This window comes from Bombina bombina, chromosome 5 (assembly GCF_027579735.1).
Source record: "Bombina bombina isolate aBomBom1 chromosome 5, aBomBom1.pri, whole genome shotgun sequence".
In the NCBI taxonomy this organism is placed as follows: Eukaryota; Metazoa; Chordata; class Amphibia; order Anura; family Bombinatoridae; genus Bombina; species Bombina bombina.
The window spans coordinates 1156203209-1156222437 of NC_069503.1; the positions used below are offsets into that span (position 1 = coordinate 1156203209).

The 19229-nt window shown below is 36.7% G+C and overlaps 1 protein-coding gene across 1 annotated transcript in view; it reads left to right on the forward strand.

Annotated features, from left to right (window-relative positions):
* Nucleotides 1-294: 294 nt before the first annotated feature.
* Nucleotides 295-19229, forward strand: part of LOC128661762 (kinesin-like protein KIFC3) — a 344529-nt gene continuing 325594 nt past the window's right edge. The window contains exon 1 of the mRNA XM_053715982.1: nt 295-657. Within this exon, the coding sequence (XP_053571957.1) occupies nt 295-657 (363 nt within the window). The remainder of the gene's footprint in view (nt 658-19229) is intronic.

A 19229-nucleotide genomic window follows, 5' to 3' on the forward strand; every position in this document is an offset into this window, starting at 1 on the left:
AACATCAGTGCATAAGCCTAAACGCCAGGCTGCCAGTGGTACCTCCCAGACCAGCCTGACATATCAATAACTCATCATTCTTTCTGAAAGATTCCATTGGATGCAGATTCTTGATATTAAGAGGCAGAATTTCTGTACACAGTGTAAACTTGCTGTATTGCATTTGTAGTCACTGATTGGGATTGGTTAGGCTGATTATTTGACTTTATGGCTGATCTCTAGTACTGGATGAGGTGGAATATCTTGCCCTGTAACAAGCCTTTTATGTGGAACTATTGTTCTTAGAAACACAATATGTATGCCTTTTACTCTCTGCTGGTCTACATCATCTACACATTCTTCAGGAAGCCCCCTCAGGAGGATGCAGCAGACCACAGCTTGACCCAAGAGGATGCAGCAAGTCATAGTCTGACCCAGGAGGATGCAGCAAGTCATAGTCTGACCCAGGAGGATGCAGCAAGTCATAGTCTGACCCAGGAGGATGCAGCAAGTCATAGTCTGACCCAGGAGGATGCAGCAAGTCATAGTCTGACCCAGGAGGATGCAGCAAGTCATAGTCTGACCCAAGAGGATGCAGCAAGTCATAGTCTGACCCAAGAGGATGCAGCTGATCAGAAGTTATCTCTGAACAACCCAGCAGTTCACAGCTTAAGCCAGGTGGGTTATTAAAGCTCTACACACAGGAGATCTCAGCAACATGTCTAGCTCAAAACATTCACATCACATATATATATATATATATATATATATTTATATATATATATATATATATATATATATATATATAAACCTGCTTCAAATTAGGTAAATGATTGTCATTTAAATTCATTCAGAGGGCCTTTGAGGTATATCTGAGAAATGATGCTATTCAAATCTAAAAAAAATGCAAACATTTTTATTTAAACACACCTGAGTGACCATACTTTACATATACATATACATATATATACAGTATATATATATATATATATATATATATATATATATATATATATATATATATATATGAAAATGAGGGGAGCGCCAAAAATGCTGAGGTAAAGAAGTGTATAAAATGTGCACTTTAATCTAAATAGTTAAAAATACATTAACAATACAATAATATGAGATACAATTAATAACATGGATCCATGTATGATAATACAAAAACAATATATCTATCAAAACAAACAAACACAATATTATAATAAAATATATTGATCAGAATCTTATAAAAACATAAGGATGAATCATAAATGAACCAATAAGATGGATAATATCAGTTTGCAATATCACATTTAGTACAAGGATGATAGAAGAAAAGTGATTTGTCAGACTTAGACCAAAATTAATAGTCCATAGTGAAAGTTCTGATATCAGTATTTGTCCATCCAAACTGGTGAAAAAATGGTTAAAAAATGGTTGCAATCCAAAAGTATGTCGTGAAAAAATGTGCAATGTGATGAATTAAAAAAAAAATTAAAAATGTGATCAAAAGTTAAAAATCAAAGATCAAAATATAAAAATATAAAAAATATATATAATAAATGTCCAGAAAAACAAGTGACAAAATGGTGTGACCAATTAATTGTAGTGTTCCTAAAAAACTTTGTGAGCAACTTGAGTGAGAGTTGTGTATCACAAATATAAATGTTGTCTCCTATAGCCCCTTGAGGTGATCCTGTAGTTATGGTATGAGAAAAAAATGGGTGCTAGTGACAATAATTAATTTTGTAAAAAAAACCTGTGAAAAGAGAAAAAAACAATAATGTAGAATATATCAACTGTTAGGTTCATATATAGGTAATAAGCTTACTTAATTACAAAATTAATTATTGTCACTAGCACCCATTTTTTTCTCATACCATAACTACAGGATCACCTCAAGGGGCTATAGGAGACAACATTTATATTTGTGATACACAACTCTCACTCAAGTTGCTCACAAAGTTTTTTAGGAACACTACAATTAATTGGTCACACCATTTTGTCATTTGTTTTTCTGGACATTTTTTATATATTTTTTATATTTTTATATTTTGATCTTTGATTTTTAACTTTTGATCAAATTTTAATTTTTTTTTTAATTCATCACATTGCACATTTTTTCACGACATACTTTTGGATTACAACCATTTTTTCACCATTTTTTCACCAGTTTGGATGGACAAATACTGATATCAGAACTTTCACTATGGACTATTAATTTTGGTCTAAGTCTGACAAATCACTTTTCTTCTATCATCCTTTTACTAAATGTGATATTACTAAATGTGATATTGCAAACTGATATTATCCATCTTATTGGTTCATTTATGATTCATCCTTATGCTTTTATAAGGTTTTGATCGATATATTATGTTTTTATAAGGTTCTGATCAATATATTTTATTATAATATTGTGTTTGTTTGTTTTGATAGATATATTGTTTTTGTATTATCATACATGGATCCATGTTATTAATTGTATCTCATATTATTGTATTTTTAATGTATTTTTTACTATTTAGATTAAAGTGCAAATTTTAAACACTTCTTTACCTCAGCCTTTTTGGGGCTCCCCTCACTTTCTTATTTTCAGTAACCTTTTTGGGGTTCACTAGGGAACCCACTGAGGAGAGCTAGAGGTTATTTTCTGTTTTGCGCAGGGTACACTCCTATATATATATCATATATATATATATATATATATATATGTACAATGTATATAATGATGATATTAAATTTCTGAAATAGAATTAAGCTCTCAAAAATGTACACACATAACCAAATGATTGATGTTTAACATACTGTAGGTTAATAGACCCAGGGGCTAACGCATTAAACTTGTGTATATTATGTATGATTACAACCCTGTGAATACAGGAGTCAGTGTTCCTTCTGCCCCTCAGATGAATGATCTTTCCTTTTCAGAGTATGGTAGATCTCCCCAAGGATATATCAGTCAGCAACTTTACAACTGATACCAAAATCTGCTGTAGCTGCACTTCGTACTTCTCCGCCCATACAGAGACTGGATGTACTTATTTTTTTCACCCCAATAATAGGAAAATTAGGATCATTATTAGTATTCCTCCGCTATAACCACTTCACCTCCTGGAACTCGGGGGGCTGAATAGGGCTGATCACTCCGCGCAATAGGGCCCGGCCGGTGACGTCAGTGGCAGCTGCTTCAGAGCCGAATTGTGACGCACACACCGAATATATTTAGAGATATGTCGAATCTGCTGCAAAACAACTACAGTAGAGTAATGTCTTGGTCTTAGCTATATAATCCTGTCATAGTTAAGGATTGCCTGTAGTGTTGGGGTGGTTGACGTAATTGGTTGCTAGGAGGAATCCAGCGTGCGAGCTGTCAAGCGTCTGGGCCCTTCTCATCTGTCCTTAACTATCGGCCAGATTACGAGTTTTTCGTTATGAGCTGTGTGGTGCTAACAAGCAGTTTTCTCTCACCGCTCACTTACATGCAGCGCTGGTATTACAGGTTTTTACAAACCCGGCGTTAAAAGACAAAAAGTGAGCGTAGAGCAAACTTGTGCTCCATACCGCACTTCAATACCAGTGCTGCTTAAGTCAGCGGTGAGCTGGTCGTACGTGCTCGTGCATGATTTCCCCATAGACATCAATGGGGAGAGCCGGCTGAGAAAAAGTCTAACACCTGCCAAAAAGTAGTGTAAAGCTCAGTAACGCAGCCCCATTGATTCCTATGGGGAAACACATTTTATGTTTACACCTAACACCCTAACATGAATCCCGAGTCTAAACACCCCTAATCTTACACTTATTAACCCCTAATCTGCCGCCCCTGACATCGCCGACACCTACATTATATTTATTAACCCCTAATCTGCCGCTCCGGACACCGCCACCACCTACATTATACTTATTAACCCCTAATCTGCCGCTCCGGACACTGCCACCACCTACATTATACTTATTAACCCCTAATCTGCCCCCAACATCGCTAACACCTACATTATATTTATTAACCCCTAATCTGCCGCCCCAACGTCGCCGCCACTATATTAAATGTATTAACCCCTAAGTCTAACCCTAACACCCCCTAACTTAAATATAATTTAAATAAATCTAAATAAAATTCCTATCATTAACTACATTATTCCTATTTAAAACGAAATACTTACCTATAAAATAAACCCTAAGCTAGCTACAATATAACTAATAGTTACAGTGTAGCTAGCTTAGGGTTTATTTTTATTTTACAGGCAAGTTTGTATTTATTTTAACTAGGTAGAATAGTTATTAAATAGTTATTAACTATTTAATAACTACCTAGCTAAAATAAATAAAAATTTACCTGCAAAATAAAACCTAACCTAAGTTACAATAACACCTAACACTACACTATAATTAAATCAATTACCTACATTAAATACAATTAAATTAGTTAAATCGCAAAAAAAAAACACTAAATTACAGAAAATAAAAAACAATTACAGATCTTTAAATTAATTACACCTAACCTAATAGCCCTATCAAAATAAAAAAAGCCCCCCCAAAATAAAAAAAAACCCTAGCCTAAACTACCAATAGCCCTTAAAGGGGCCTTTTGCGGGGCATTGCCCCAAAGAAATCAGCTCTTTTACCTTTAAAAATAAATACAAAGAACCCCCCAACAGTAAAACCCACCACCCACACAACCAACCCCCCAAATAAAAGCCTAACTAAAAAAAACTAAGCTCCCCATTGCCCTGAAAAGGGATTTTGGATGGGCATTGCCCTTAAAAGGGCATTTAGCTCTATTGCAGGCCCAAAGCCCTAACCTAAAAAATAAACCCACCCAATACACCCTTTAAAATATCCTAACACTAACCCCCGAAGATTCACTTACCGGGAGAAGTCTTCATCCAAGCGGCAAGATGTCCTCAAGGAAGCTGGCAGAAGTGGTCCTCCAGACGGGCAGAAGTCTTCATCCAGAGGGCATCTTCTATCTTCATCCTTCCGGCGCGGAGCGGGTCCATCTTCAAGACATCCGACGCGGAGCATCCTCTTCTTCCGACGGACTAACAACGAATGAAGGAACCTTTAAATGACGTCATCCAAGATGGCGTCCCTTAGATTCTGATTGGCTGATTGGAACAGCCAATAGAATGTGAGCTCAATCTTATTGGCTGATTGGATCAGCCAATAGGATTGAAGTTCAATCCTATTGGCTGATCCAATCAGCCAATAGGATTTTTTCTACCTGAATTCCGATTGGCTGATAGAATTCTATCAGCCAATTGGAATCTAAGGGACGCCCTCTTGGATGACGACACTTAAAGGTACCTTCATTCTATCAGCCTATCGGAATTAAGGTAGAAAAAATCCTATTGGCTGATTGGATCAGCCAATAGGATTGTGTGTGTGGGGGGGGAATATGTGTGTGCGTGTGTGTTCAGTCTCCTATTTACTGGCGCCCTGTTTTTTCCGCTTTTTGTTCTATCTATATATATATATATATATATATATATATATATATATATATATATATATATACACACATATACACACACACCGAGCCAACACTAGCCAACACTAAGCGCTATATGAAAAGCTCACTGCTCTGAACCTGCTGGTTTTGGGTTGTCATAGAAACTGAGAGATGGTATTGTTAAAATTTTAGCATCCCTGGGTCCTTCAGCTGATGGTGCTGTTCAGTTAATATTTCATAAATGTGAGTGCAGCATGTTTGTGTATAAGAATATGTGTGTATAAGAATATGTATGTGTATAAGAATATATGTGTGTATGGGAATATATGTGTGTATAAGAATATGTGTGTATGGGAATATATGTGTGTATAAGAATATATGTGTGTATGGGAATATATGTGTGTGTATAAGAATATATGTGTGTGTATAAGAATATATGTGTGTATGGGAATATATGTGTGTATAAGAATATGTGTGTATGGGAATATATGTGTGTATAAGAATATATGTGTGTATGGGAATATATGTGTGTATAAGAATATATGCGTATGGGAAAATATGTGTGTATGGGAATATATGTGTGTATAAGAATATGTGTGTGTATAAGAATATATGTGTGTATAAGAATATGTGTGTGTATAAGAATATGTGTGTGTATAAGAATATATGTGTGTATAAGAATATATGTGTGTATAAGAATATGTGTGTATAAGAATATATGTGTGTGTATAAGAATATGTGTGTGTATAAGAATATGTGTGGTATAATAATATATGTGTGTATAAGAATATGTATGTGTATAAGAATATATGTGTGTATGGGAATATATGTGTGTATAAGAATATGTGTGTATGGGAATATATGTGTGTATAAGAATATATGTGTGTATGGGAATATATGTGTGTATAATAATATGTGTGTGTATAAGAATATGTGTGTGTATAAGAATATATGTGTGTATAAGAATATATGTGTGTATAAGAATATATGTGTGTGTATAAGAATATGTGTGTGTATAAGAATATGTGTGTGTATAAGAATATGTGTGTGTATAAGAATATGTGTGTGTATGGGAATATATGTGTGTATAATAATATATGTGTGTATGGGAATATATGTGTGTATGGGAATATGTGTGTATAAGAATATGTGTGTGTATAAGAATATATGTGTGTATAAGAATATGTGTGTGTATAAGAATATGTGTGTGTATAAGAATATGTGTGTATAAGAATATGTGTGTGTATAAGAATATATGTGTGTATAAGAATATGTGTGTGTATAAGAATATGTGTGTGTATAAGAATATGTGTGTATGGGAATATGTGTGTGTATAAGAATGTGTGTGTGTATAAGAATGTGTGTGTGTATGGGAATATATGTGTGTATAAGAATATGTGTGTATAAGAATATATGTGTGTATGGGAATATATGTGTGTATGGGAATATATGTGTGTATATAAGAATATGTGTGTGTATGGGAATATATGTGTGTATATAAGAATATGTGTGTGTATAAGAATATATGTGTGTATAAGAATATGTGTGTGTATAAGAATATGTGTGTGTATAAGAATATATGTGTGTATAAGAATATATGTGTGTGTATAAGAATATATGTGTGTATAAGAATATATGTGTGTGTATAAGAATATGTGTGTGTGTATAAGAATATGTGTGTGTATAAGAATGTGTGTGTGTATGGGAATATATGTGTGTGTATAAGAATATATGTGTGTATATGAATATGTGTGTGTATAAGAATATGTGTGTGTATAAGAATATATGTGTGTTAAATAATATATGTGTGTATAAGAATATGTGTGTATAAGAATATGTGTGTATGGGAATATGTGTGTGTATAAGAATATATATGTGTATAAAAATATGTGTGTGTATAAGAATATATGTGTGTATAAGAATATATGTGTGTATAATAATATATGTGTGTATAAGAATATATGTGTGTATAAGAATATGTGTGTGTATGGGAATATATGTGTGTATAATAATATGTGTGTATGGGAATATATGTGTGTATAAGAATATGTGTGTGTATAATAATATATGTGTGTATAAGAATATGTGTGTGTATAAGAATATGTGTGTGTATAAGAATGTGTGTGTGTATAAGAATGTGTGTGTGTATAAGAATGTGTGTGTGTATGGGAATATATGTGTGTGCATAAGAATATATGTGTGTGTATAAGAATATATGTGTGTGTATAATAATATATGTGTGTATAAGAATATGTGTGTGTATAAGAATATGTGTGTGTATAAGAATATGTGTGTGTATAAGAATGTGTGTGTGTATGGGAATATATGTGTGTATAAGAATATGTGTGTGTATAAGAATATGTGTGTGTATAAGAATATGTGTGTGTATAAGAATATATGTGTGTATAAGAATATATGTGTGTGTATAAGAATATATGTGTGTATAAGAATATATGTGTGTATAAGAATATGTGTGTGTATAAGAATATGTGTGTGTATAAGAATATATGTGTGTATAAGAATATGTGTGTGTATAAGAATATATATGTGTATAAGAATATGTGTGTGTATAAGAATATATGTGTGTATAAGAATATGTGTGTGTATAAGAATATATGTGTGTGTATAAGAATATGTGTGTGTATAAGAATATGTGTGTGTATAAGAATATGTGTGTGTATAAGAATATGTGTGTGTATAAGAATATGTGTGTGTATAAGAATATAAGTGTGTATAAGAATATGTGTGTGTATAAGAATATATGTGTGTATAAGAATATATGTGTGTATAATAATATATATGTGTGTATAATAATATATATGTGTGTATAAGAATATATGTGTGTATAAGAATATGTGTGTGTATAAGAATATATGTGTGTATAAGAATATGTGTGTGTATAAGAATATGTGTGTATATAATAATATATGTGTGTATAAGAATATGTGTGTGTATAATAATATATGTGTGTATAAGAATATATGTGTGTATAAGAATATATGTGTGTATGGGAATATATGTGTGTATAAGAATATGTGTGTGTATAAGAATATATCGGCTAGATTTAGAGTTTTGTCGGTAAAGACCCGCGTAGCTAATGCAGCTTTTTTTCCTAGAGTTGTCTGAAGGGCTGCGTTAGGCTCCAAAAAGGGAGCGTTAAGCCGAATTTACCGCCACTTCAACCCTCAATACCAGCGTTGCTTACGCTAGCGGTAAGCTGGCAAAACGTGCTCGTGCACGATTCCCCCATAGGAAACAATGGGGCAGTTTGGGCTGAAAAAAGACCTAACACCTGCAAAAAAGCAGCGTTAAGCTCCCAACGCAGCCCCATTGTTTCCTATGGGGAAACACTTCCTAAGTCTGCACCTAACACCCTAACATGTACCCCGAGTCTAAACACCCCTAACCTTACACTTATTAACCCCTAATCTGCCGCCCCCGCTATCGCTGACACCTGCATTATACTATTAACCCCTAATTTGCCGCTCCGGACACCGCCGCAACCTACATTATCCCTATGAACCCTGAGTCTAAACACCCCTAACCTTACACTTATTAACCCCTAATCTGCCGACCCCGCTATCACTGACCCCTGCATTATACTGTTAACCCCTAATTTGCCGCTCCAGACACCGCCGCAACCTATATTATCCCTATGAACCCTGAGTCTAAACACCCCTAACCTTACACTTATTAACCCTTAATCTGCTGCCCCCACTATCGCTGTCACCTGCATATTATTATTAACCCCTAATCTGCTGCTCCGGACACCGCCGCCACCTACATTATCCCTATGAACCCTGAGTCTAAACACCCCTAACCTTACACTTATTAACCCCTTATCTGCTGCCCCGCTATCGCTGACACCTGCATTATACTATTAACCCCTAATTTGCCGCTCCGGACACCGCCGCAACCTACATTATCCCTATGAACCCTGAGTCTAAACACCCCTAACCTTACACTTATTAACCCCTAATCTGCCGACCCCGCTATCGCTGACACCTGCATTACACTATTAACCCCTAATCTGCCGCTCCAGACACCGCCGCAACCTATATTATCCCTATGAACCCTGAGTCTAAACATCCCTAACCTTACACTTATTAACCCCTAATCTGCCGCCCCAACTATCGCTGTCACCTGCATATTATTATTAACCCCAAATCTGCTGCTCCGGACACCGCCGCCACCTACATTATCCCTATGAACCCTGAGTCTAAACACCCCTAACCTTACACTTATTAACCCCTAATCTGCCGACCCCGCTATCGCTGACACCTGCATTACACTATTAACCCCTAATCTGCCGCTCCGGACACCGCCGCCACCTACATTATCCCATTATCCCTATGAACCCCTAATCTGCTGCCCCCAACATCGCCGACACCTACATAATATTTATTAATCCCTAATCTGCCCCCCCCCAACGTCGACGCTACCTTACCTACACTCTGCCGACTGGACCTCGCCGCCACTTTAATAAATGTATTAACCCCTAAACCGCCACACTCCCACCTCGCAAACACTATAATAAATAGTATTAACCCCTAATCTGCCCCCCCAACGTCTCCGCCACCTAACTTCAAGTATTAACCCCTAATCTGCCGACCAGACCTCGCCGCCACTATAATAAATGTATTAACCCCTAAACCGCCGCACTCCCGCCTCGCAAACACTAGAATAAATAGTATTAACCCCTAATCTGCCCTCCCTAACATCACCGCCACCTAACTTCAAGTATTAACCCCTAATCTGCCGACAGGACCTCACCGCTACTATAATAAATGTATTAACCCCTAAAGCTAAGTCTAACCCTAACCCTAACACCCCCCTAAATTAAATATAATTTTAATCTAACAAAATAAATTAAATCTTATTAACTAAAGTATTCCTATTTAAAACTAAATACTTACCTGTAAAATAAACCCCAATATAGCTACAATATAACGAATAATTATATTGTAGCTATTTTAGGATTTATATTTATTTTACAGGCAACTTTGTATTTATTTTAACTAGGTACAATAGCTATTAAATAGTTATTTACTATTTAATAGCTACCTAGTTAAAATAATTACAAAATTACCTGTAAAATAAATCCTAACCTAAATTACAATTAAACCTAACACTACACTATCATTAAATTAATTAAATAAATTACCTACAATTACATACAATTAAATAAACTAAGCTAAATTACAAAAAAAACCCCACTAAATTACAAAAAATAAAAAAAGATTACAAGAATATTAGGCTAATTACACCTACTCTAAGCCCCCTAATAAAATAAAAAAGCCCCCCAAAATAATAAAGGTCCCTACCCTATTCTAAATTAAAAAATAATCAGCTCTTTTACCAGCCCTTAAAAGGGCTTTTTGCGGGGCATGCCCCAAAGTAATCAGCTCTTTTGCCTGTAAAAAAAAATACAACCCACCCAACATTAAAACCCACCACCCACATACCCCTACTCTAACCCACCCAACCCCCCCTTAAAAAAACCTAACACTACTCCCCTGAAGATCTCCCTATCTTGAGTCGTCTTCACCCAGCCGGGCCGAAGTCTTCATCCGATGGGGCAGAAGAGGACATCCTATCCGGGCAGAAGAGGACATCCGGACCGGCAGACATCTTCATCCAAGCGGCATCTTTTATCTTCATCCATCCGGAGCGGAGCAGAGCCATCTTCTTCCCAGCCAACGCGGATCCATCCTCTTCAACCAAAGCCTACTCGCCGAATGAAGGTTCCTTTAAATTACATCATCCAAGATGGTGTCCCTCAGCCAATCAGCCAATCAGCCAATCAGATTGAGCTTGCATTCTATTGGCTGATCCAATCGGATTGAACTTGAATCTGATTGGCTGATTGAATCAGCCAATCAGATTTTTCCTACCTTAATTCCGATTGGCTGATAGAATCCTATCAGCCTATCGGAATTCGAGGGATGCCATCTTGGATGATGTAATTTAAAGGAACCTTCATTCGGCCAGTAGGCGTCGGTTGAAGAGGATGGATCCGCGTTGGCTGGGAAGAAGATGGCTCCGCTCCACTCCGCTCCGGATGGATGAAGATAGAAGATGCCGCTTGGATGAAGATGTCTGGATGTCCTCTTCTGCCCCATCGGATGAAGACTTCGGCCCGGCTGGGTGAAGACGACTCAAGGTAGGGAGATCTTCAGGGGGGAAGTGTTAGGTTTTTTTTAAGGGGGGTTTGGGTGGGTTAGAGTAGGGGTATGTGGGTGGTGGGTTTTAATGTTGGGGGGGGTTGTATTTTTTTTTACAGGCAAAACAGCTTATTACTTTGGGGCATGCCCCGCAAAAAGCCCTTTTAAGGGCTGGTAAAAGAGCTGATTACTTTTTAATTTAGAATAGGGTAGGGACCTTTATTATTTTGGGGGGCTTTTTTATTTTATTAGGGGGCTTAGAGTAGGTGTAATTAGCCTAATATTCTTGTAATCTTTTTTTATTTTTTTGTAATTTAGTGTTTGTTTTTTTTGTAATTTAGTTTAGTTTATTTTATTGTATGTAATTGTGGGTAATTTATTTAATTAATTTATTGATAGTGTAGTGTTAGGTTTAATTGTAACTTAGGTTAGGATTTATTTTACAGATAATTTTGTAATTATTTTAACTAGGTAGCTATTAAATAGTAAATAACTATTTAATAGCTATTGTACCTAGTTAAAATAAATACAAAGTTGCCTGTAAAATAAATATAAATCCTAAAATAGCTACAATATAATTATTCGTTATATTGTAGCTATATTAGGGTTTATTTTACAGGTAAGTATTTAGTTTTAAATAGGAATACTTTAGTTAATAAGAGTTAATTTATTTCGTTAGATTAAAATTATATTTAATTTAGGAGGGTGTTAGGGTTAGACTTAGCTTTAGGGGTTAATACATTTATTGTAGTAGCGGCGAGGTCCGGTCGGCACATTAGGGGTTAATACTTGAAGTTAGGTGGCGGAGACGTTGGGGGGGGCAGATTAGGGGTTAATACTATTTATTATAGTGTTTGCGAGGCGGGAGTGCAGCGGTTTAGGGGTTAATACATTTATTATAGTGGCGGCGAGGTCTGGTCGGCAGATTAGGGGTTAATTAAGTGTAGGTAAGGTAGTGGCGACGTTGGGGGGGGGCAGATTAGGGGTTAATAAATATAATATAGGTGTCGGCGATGTTGGGGGCAGCAGATTAGGGGTTCATAGGGATAATGTAGGTGGCGGCGATGTGCGGTCGGCAGATTAGGGGTTAAAAATATTTATTATAGTGGCGGCGATGTGGGGGGACCTCGGTTTAGGGGTACATAGGTAGTTTATGGGTGTTAGTGTACTTTAGAGCACTGTAGTTAAGAGCTTTATATACCGGCGTTAGCCCATAAAGCTCTTAACTACAGCCTTTCCATGGACGGTAGGAGTCTTGTCGGTAGAGGTGTAACGCTCACTTCAGCCAAGACTCTAAATACCGGCGTTAGGAAGATCCCATTGAAAAGGTAGGATACGCAATTGGCGTAAGGGGATCTGCGGTATGGAAAAGTCACGGCTTGAAAGTGAGCGGTACACCTTTACCTGGCTGACTCTAAATACCAGGACCCCTTAACCCTGCTTTTGACGGCTAACGCAGAACTCTAAATCTAGGCGTATGTGTGTATAAGAATATGTGTGTGTATGGAAATATATGTGTGTATAAGAATATGTGTGTGTATGGGAATATATGTGTGTATAAGAATATGTGTGTGTATAAGAATATGTGTGTGTATAAGAATATATGTGTGTATAAGAATATATGTGTGTATAAGAATATATGTGTGTATAAGAATATATGTGTGTATAAGAATATATGTGTGTATGGGAATATATGTGTGTATGGGAATATATGTGTGTATGGGAATATATGTGTGTATGGGAATATATGTGTGTATGGGAATATATGTGCGTATAAGAATATATGTGTGTATAAGAATATATGTGTGTATAAGAATATGTGTGTATAAGAATATATGTCTGTATGGGGATATATGTGTGTATGGGAATATATGTGTGTATGGGAATATGTGTGTGTATGGGAATATGTGTGTGTATGGGAATATATGTGTGTATGGGAATATATGTGTGTATGGGAATATGTGTGTGTATGGGAATATATGTGTGTATAAGAATATATGTGTGTATGGGAATATGTGTGTGTATAGGAATATGTGTGTGTATGGGAATATATGTGTGTATAAGAATATGTGTGTGTATAAGAATATGTGTGTGTATAAGAATATGTGTGTGTATAAGAATATGTGTGTGTATAAGAATATGTGTGTGTATAAGAATATGTGTGTGTATGGGAATATGTGTGTGTATGGGAATATGTGTGTGTATGGGAATATGTGTGTGTATGGGAATATATGTGTGTATGGGAATATGTGTGTGTATAGGAATATGTGTGTGTATAGGAATATGTGTGTGTATAGGAATATGTGTGTGTATGGGAATATGTGTGTGTATGGGAATATATGTGTGTGTATAAGAATATATGTGTGTATGGGAATATGTGTGTGTATAAGAATATATGTGTGTATAAGAATATGTGTGTGTATAAGAATATGTGTGTGTATAAGAATATGTGTGTGTATGGGAATATATATGTGTATAAGAATATGTGTGTTTAAGAATATGTGTGTGTATGGGAATATATGTGTGTATAAGAATATATGTGTGTGTATAAGAATATATGTGTGTATGGGAATATGTGTGTGTATAAGAATATATGTGTGTGTATAAGAATATGTGTGTGTATAAGAATATGTGTGTGTATAAGAATATGTGTGTGTATGGGAATATATATGTGTATAAGAATATGTGTGTTTAAGAATATGTGTGTTTAAGAATATGTGTGTGTATAAGAATATATGTGTGTATAAGAATATGTGTGTGTATGGGAATATATGTGTGTATGGGAATATGTGTGTGTGTGTGTGTATGGGAATATGCAGGGCCGCCACTAGACATTTTGGGGCCCCTGACTTAACCATTGATCAGGGCCCCCCCCTCCTTTGACATGTGCAATTTTTTACCAAGTGATTAAAACGTATATGCACTTTATTCTTAAGTGTCTATTTAAACTTGGAAATGTTGTAAAGGTTGTAACATACAAACACACAGACACACTCATACACTGAAACACTCACACTCACACATAAGGATTTACATATAGACACTCCAGCAGACACGCAAAGAAACACACTCAAACACAGACACCCAAACAGACACTCAGCACTTGTTTACATTGACCTGACAAGTAATGAGGTAAACTACAATTTTGTAAAAAAAAAAAAGGAGATTTAGAAAACAAAATATGGAGTTCTGATTATCTTTTTGTAAAGGAAGATGACAACTAAATGATGACAACAGCATGCAGTAGCTGAAAGGAACGGCCCTGAACTGCCTAAACAATAATTTAAAGGTTAAATGGTGAATTAGTGACTTCCGGAAAGGTCTTGTTAGCTCAAAGTCTGTAGAAAGATGTGAATAATCAGTAGTAAGGTCAAAATGTCCTAAAAAGGAACAGACAATGGACACACACACACACAAACTTGCACATACACCCAAGGAAACACCAACATAGACAGCCTCAGAAAACACACAAAGACATACACACAAACACACAAAGACATACACACACACACACACACACACACACACACACAGAGACACCCACAGAAAACACACAAAGACATACACACACACACAGAGAGACAACCACATAAAACACACAAAGACATACACACACCCTCATAGAGACACCCACAGAAAACACACACCCTCACAGAGACATCCACATAAAACACAGACATACACACCCAACCTCACAGAGGCATCCAGAGAAAATACACAAAGACAAACATACACACACCCTCACAGAGACAAACATAGAAAAATCTCAAAGACATATGCACACACCCTCACAGACATCCACAGAAAATGAACAAAGACATAACACACCCACCCTCACAGAGAGACCCACAGAAAAAAAAATACATACACACATAGAGACAAAAACCAAAGCACAAAGACATAAACACAGACACACATAGAAACACTCAAAGGAGGAAAGATTTATGCACCTTGCATCCCCTAAATCAATAGTGTGTGACATGCATGATAAAAAAAATTGCAGCAATTAAGAGATCACTTTTTAAAGAATCATATTTGTAAATGTGCTAACAAAAATAATTCTGTGAATTCAAAATTGTACATTAATGATCTGGGTAGATGGCTAGATGAAGAAAAGTACTTTTAAAAGGTTGACATATGTTTGTTTGTTTTTTCCCCATTTTTCCCAACCAAGAGCACCACTTCAAATATAGTGTACAAATGTTCCCATCTGTCAGCTGTACTTATGGATTTTGAAAATGCTGTACTCTATATGGTCTTGGTGGAACCATAAGCTGTGGTACTCATACCATTAGATCTGGTTAAATGCAGGATTTAGGCTTGTTGGTATGTATTTCAAAATTAAGTCAGCTGTAGTGTAAACTGACTAGTTTTAAGTTAACCTGTCTCATTTCAAACACTGAGCAATCTTATTTTGAGAGTATAACATTTTATGCAGATGTAAAAATATAAATGATAAAATGCCTCTTTGCATCTGGAAAGTCCTTGCATAAAGGGGCAGTAAACTGTAGTGTATATATATATATATATATATATATATATATATATATATATATATACACATATATACATACATACATACATACATATCTGCCAAAAGGGCACCTACCATTTGTGTATTGAGGAGGAAACATTTCTGCATGGTTTTAAATATATATTTTTTACAGCATTGTCAAATAATCATAAATACACTGCTGCTAAAAGAAAATGTGTTTTCATGGACCCCTGGCTCCACCATACAACTACTACCACATTGAAGTTACAATCTGAAATTGCACAAAGAAATAAAAAACATTTATTAAGTAAGTCCTACCTTCTCTGCAAATGAAAGTGATCTGCCGTCTGAACTGTACAAACAAATTGCCAAGTCTGTCTCACACTGTGCATAGTGATTTAGTGCACACTCCTCTCAAATGCTAATACTTTACTCCTTGTAATAATATTTCCCATGCTCAATTAGCACTCTGCTGTAGTACCAACTAGTGGCTGCCAAAATTTTTTAAAAAAATATATTTTTTTGTTCTTGCCTCATGTGGCCCCCCTGGCCCATTGGGCCCCTGACAGCAGTCACCTCTGTCGCCCCCTGATGGCGGCCCTGGGAATATGCGTGTATAGGAATATGTGTGTGTATGGGAATATATGTGTGTATAGGAATATGTGTGTGTGTGTGGGGGGGGAATATATGTGTGTGTATGGGCATATATATGTGTGTGTGTATGGGCATATGTGTGTGTGTGTGTATGGGAATATATGTGTGTATAAGAATATGTGTGTGTATGGGAATATGTGTGTGTGTGTGTGTATGGGAATATATGTGTGTGTGTATGGGAATATATGTGTGTGTGTATGGGAATATGTGTGTGTGTATGGGAATATGTGTGTGTGTATGGGAATATGTGTGTGTGTATGGGAATATGTGTGTGCGTATGGGAATATGTGTGTGTGTGTATGGGAATATGTGTGTGTGTGTATGGGAATATATGTGTGTGTGTGTGGGAATATATGTGTGTGTGTATGGGAATATATGTGTGTGTATGGGGATATGTGTGTGTGTATGGGAATATGTGTGTGGGTGTGTGTATGGGAATATGTGTGTGTGTATGGGAATATGTGTGTGTATGGGAATGTGTGTGTATGGGAATATGTGTGTGTGTGTATGGGAATGTGTGTGTGTGGGAATATGTGTGTGTGTGTGTGTATGGGAATGTGTGTGTGTGGGAATATGTGTGTGTGTGTGTGTGTGTGTGTATGGGAATATGTGTGTGTGTGTGTGTGTATGGGAATGTGTGTGTGGGAATATGTGTGTGTGTGTGTGTGTGTATGGGAATGTGTGTGTGTATGGGAATATGTGTGTGTGGGAATATGTGTGTGTGTATGGGAATATGTATGTGTGTGTGTGTGTGTGTGTGTGTATGGGAGTGTGTGTGTGTGTATGGGAATGTGTGTGTGTGTATGGGAATGTGTGTGTGGGAATATGTGTGTGTGTGTGTGTATGGGAATGTGTGTGTGTGTGTGTGTATGGGAATGTGTGTGTGTGTGTATGGGAATATGTATGTGTGTGTGTGGGAATATGTGTGTGTGTGTGTGGTGTGTGTGTATGGGAATAAGTGTGTGTGTGTGTATGGGAATGTGTGTGTGTCTGTGTGTGTGTTTGGGAATGTGTGTGTGTGTGGGAATATGTATGTGTGTGTATGGGAATGTGTGTGTGTGTATGGGAATATGTGCGTGGGAATGTGTGTGTGTGTGGGAATATGTGTGTGTGTGTGTATGGGAATATGTGTGTGTGTGTGTGTGGGGGGGGGGGGGGAATATGTGTGTGTGTGTATGGGAATGTGTGTGTGTGTGTGTGTGTGTGGGAATATGTGTGCGTGTGTATGGGAATATATATGTGTGTGTGTGTGAGTGTGTGTATGGGAATATGTATGTGTGTGTGTATGAGAATATGTGTGTGTGTGTGTGTATATGGGAATGTGTGTGTATGTATGTATGTTTGTATATATCCACAAACATACTAAAAAAAATAACATACACACACCCACACAAGTGTAATTTAAGCAATATGTAGATGACAGAAGCACTCCGAGTATCAGGCCTGCAAGAGGATCCCACCCCAATTTCCTGTGCGGTAGTCTCGTAATCCCAGTGTCAGGTTGAGTGGCAGGTAGAACCCTCTGCAGCCCATGAAATAGCACAGGGATCCAGATGAGAAGACCACAAATATAGCTGGTAGAATAATAATAAAACACAGGTCAAGGTCAGCAACGAAATAACAGGCAGATGACGGTACCAAAGGAAAAGGCAAATTCAGTGTCCAAGCCGAGGTCTGAAACAGGATAACAGACAAAAAACATCATTTATTCTTACCTGATAAATGTATTTCTTTCTTGACATGGTGAGTCCACGGATCATCTTAATTACTGTTGGGTAGAAATGTGCGATTCGTTTCGGATCGATTCAGAAATTCGGCCGAATTCTGTAAATTCGGGATTCGGATCGATTCCAATTTCCGAATTAAAATAGTGCTGAATCTACCGAATAAATGCGAATTAGTTCGGATTTATTCGGTAGATTCGGATGGCCATGGATTATACTAGTATTGTACAGTACATTAGGTTATATTACTCTGCTATGGGTTACACCTAATATACAGTACTTAATACTAGTCTAATACACAGCACATCCCACCTAATACTTAGCAAAATTCCGAATTTCCGAACCGAATCCAGCCAAATTTATTTGAATCTGAATAAATCCGAAATGAATCCGAACCGAATTGATTCGAATTTTTCCGAATTCGAATGGATCCGAACAGAAATTCGAAAAAATCCGATTCGATCCGAACCGAACCAAATTTTTTCGCCATGCACATGTCTACTGTTGGGAATATCACTCCTGACCAGCAAGAGGAGGCAAAGAGCACCACAGAAAAAGCTGTTAAATACCACTCCCCCTACCCACAATCCCCAGTCATTCGACCAAAGGGAAAGGAGAAAGGAAGTAATCTAAGGTGCAGAGGTGCATGAAGTTTATAGAGATGCAAACTGTCTGAAAAACAGGGCAGGCCGTGGACTCACTGTGTCAAGAAATAAATAAATTTATCAGGTAAGAATATAATTACACGGTGAGTCCACGGATCATCTTAATTACTGTTG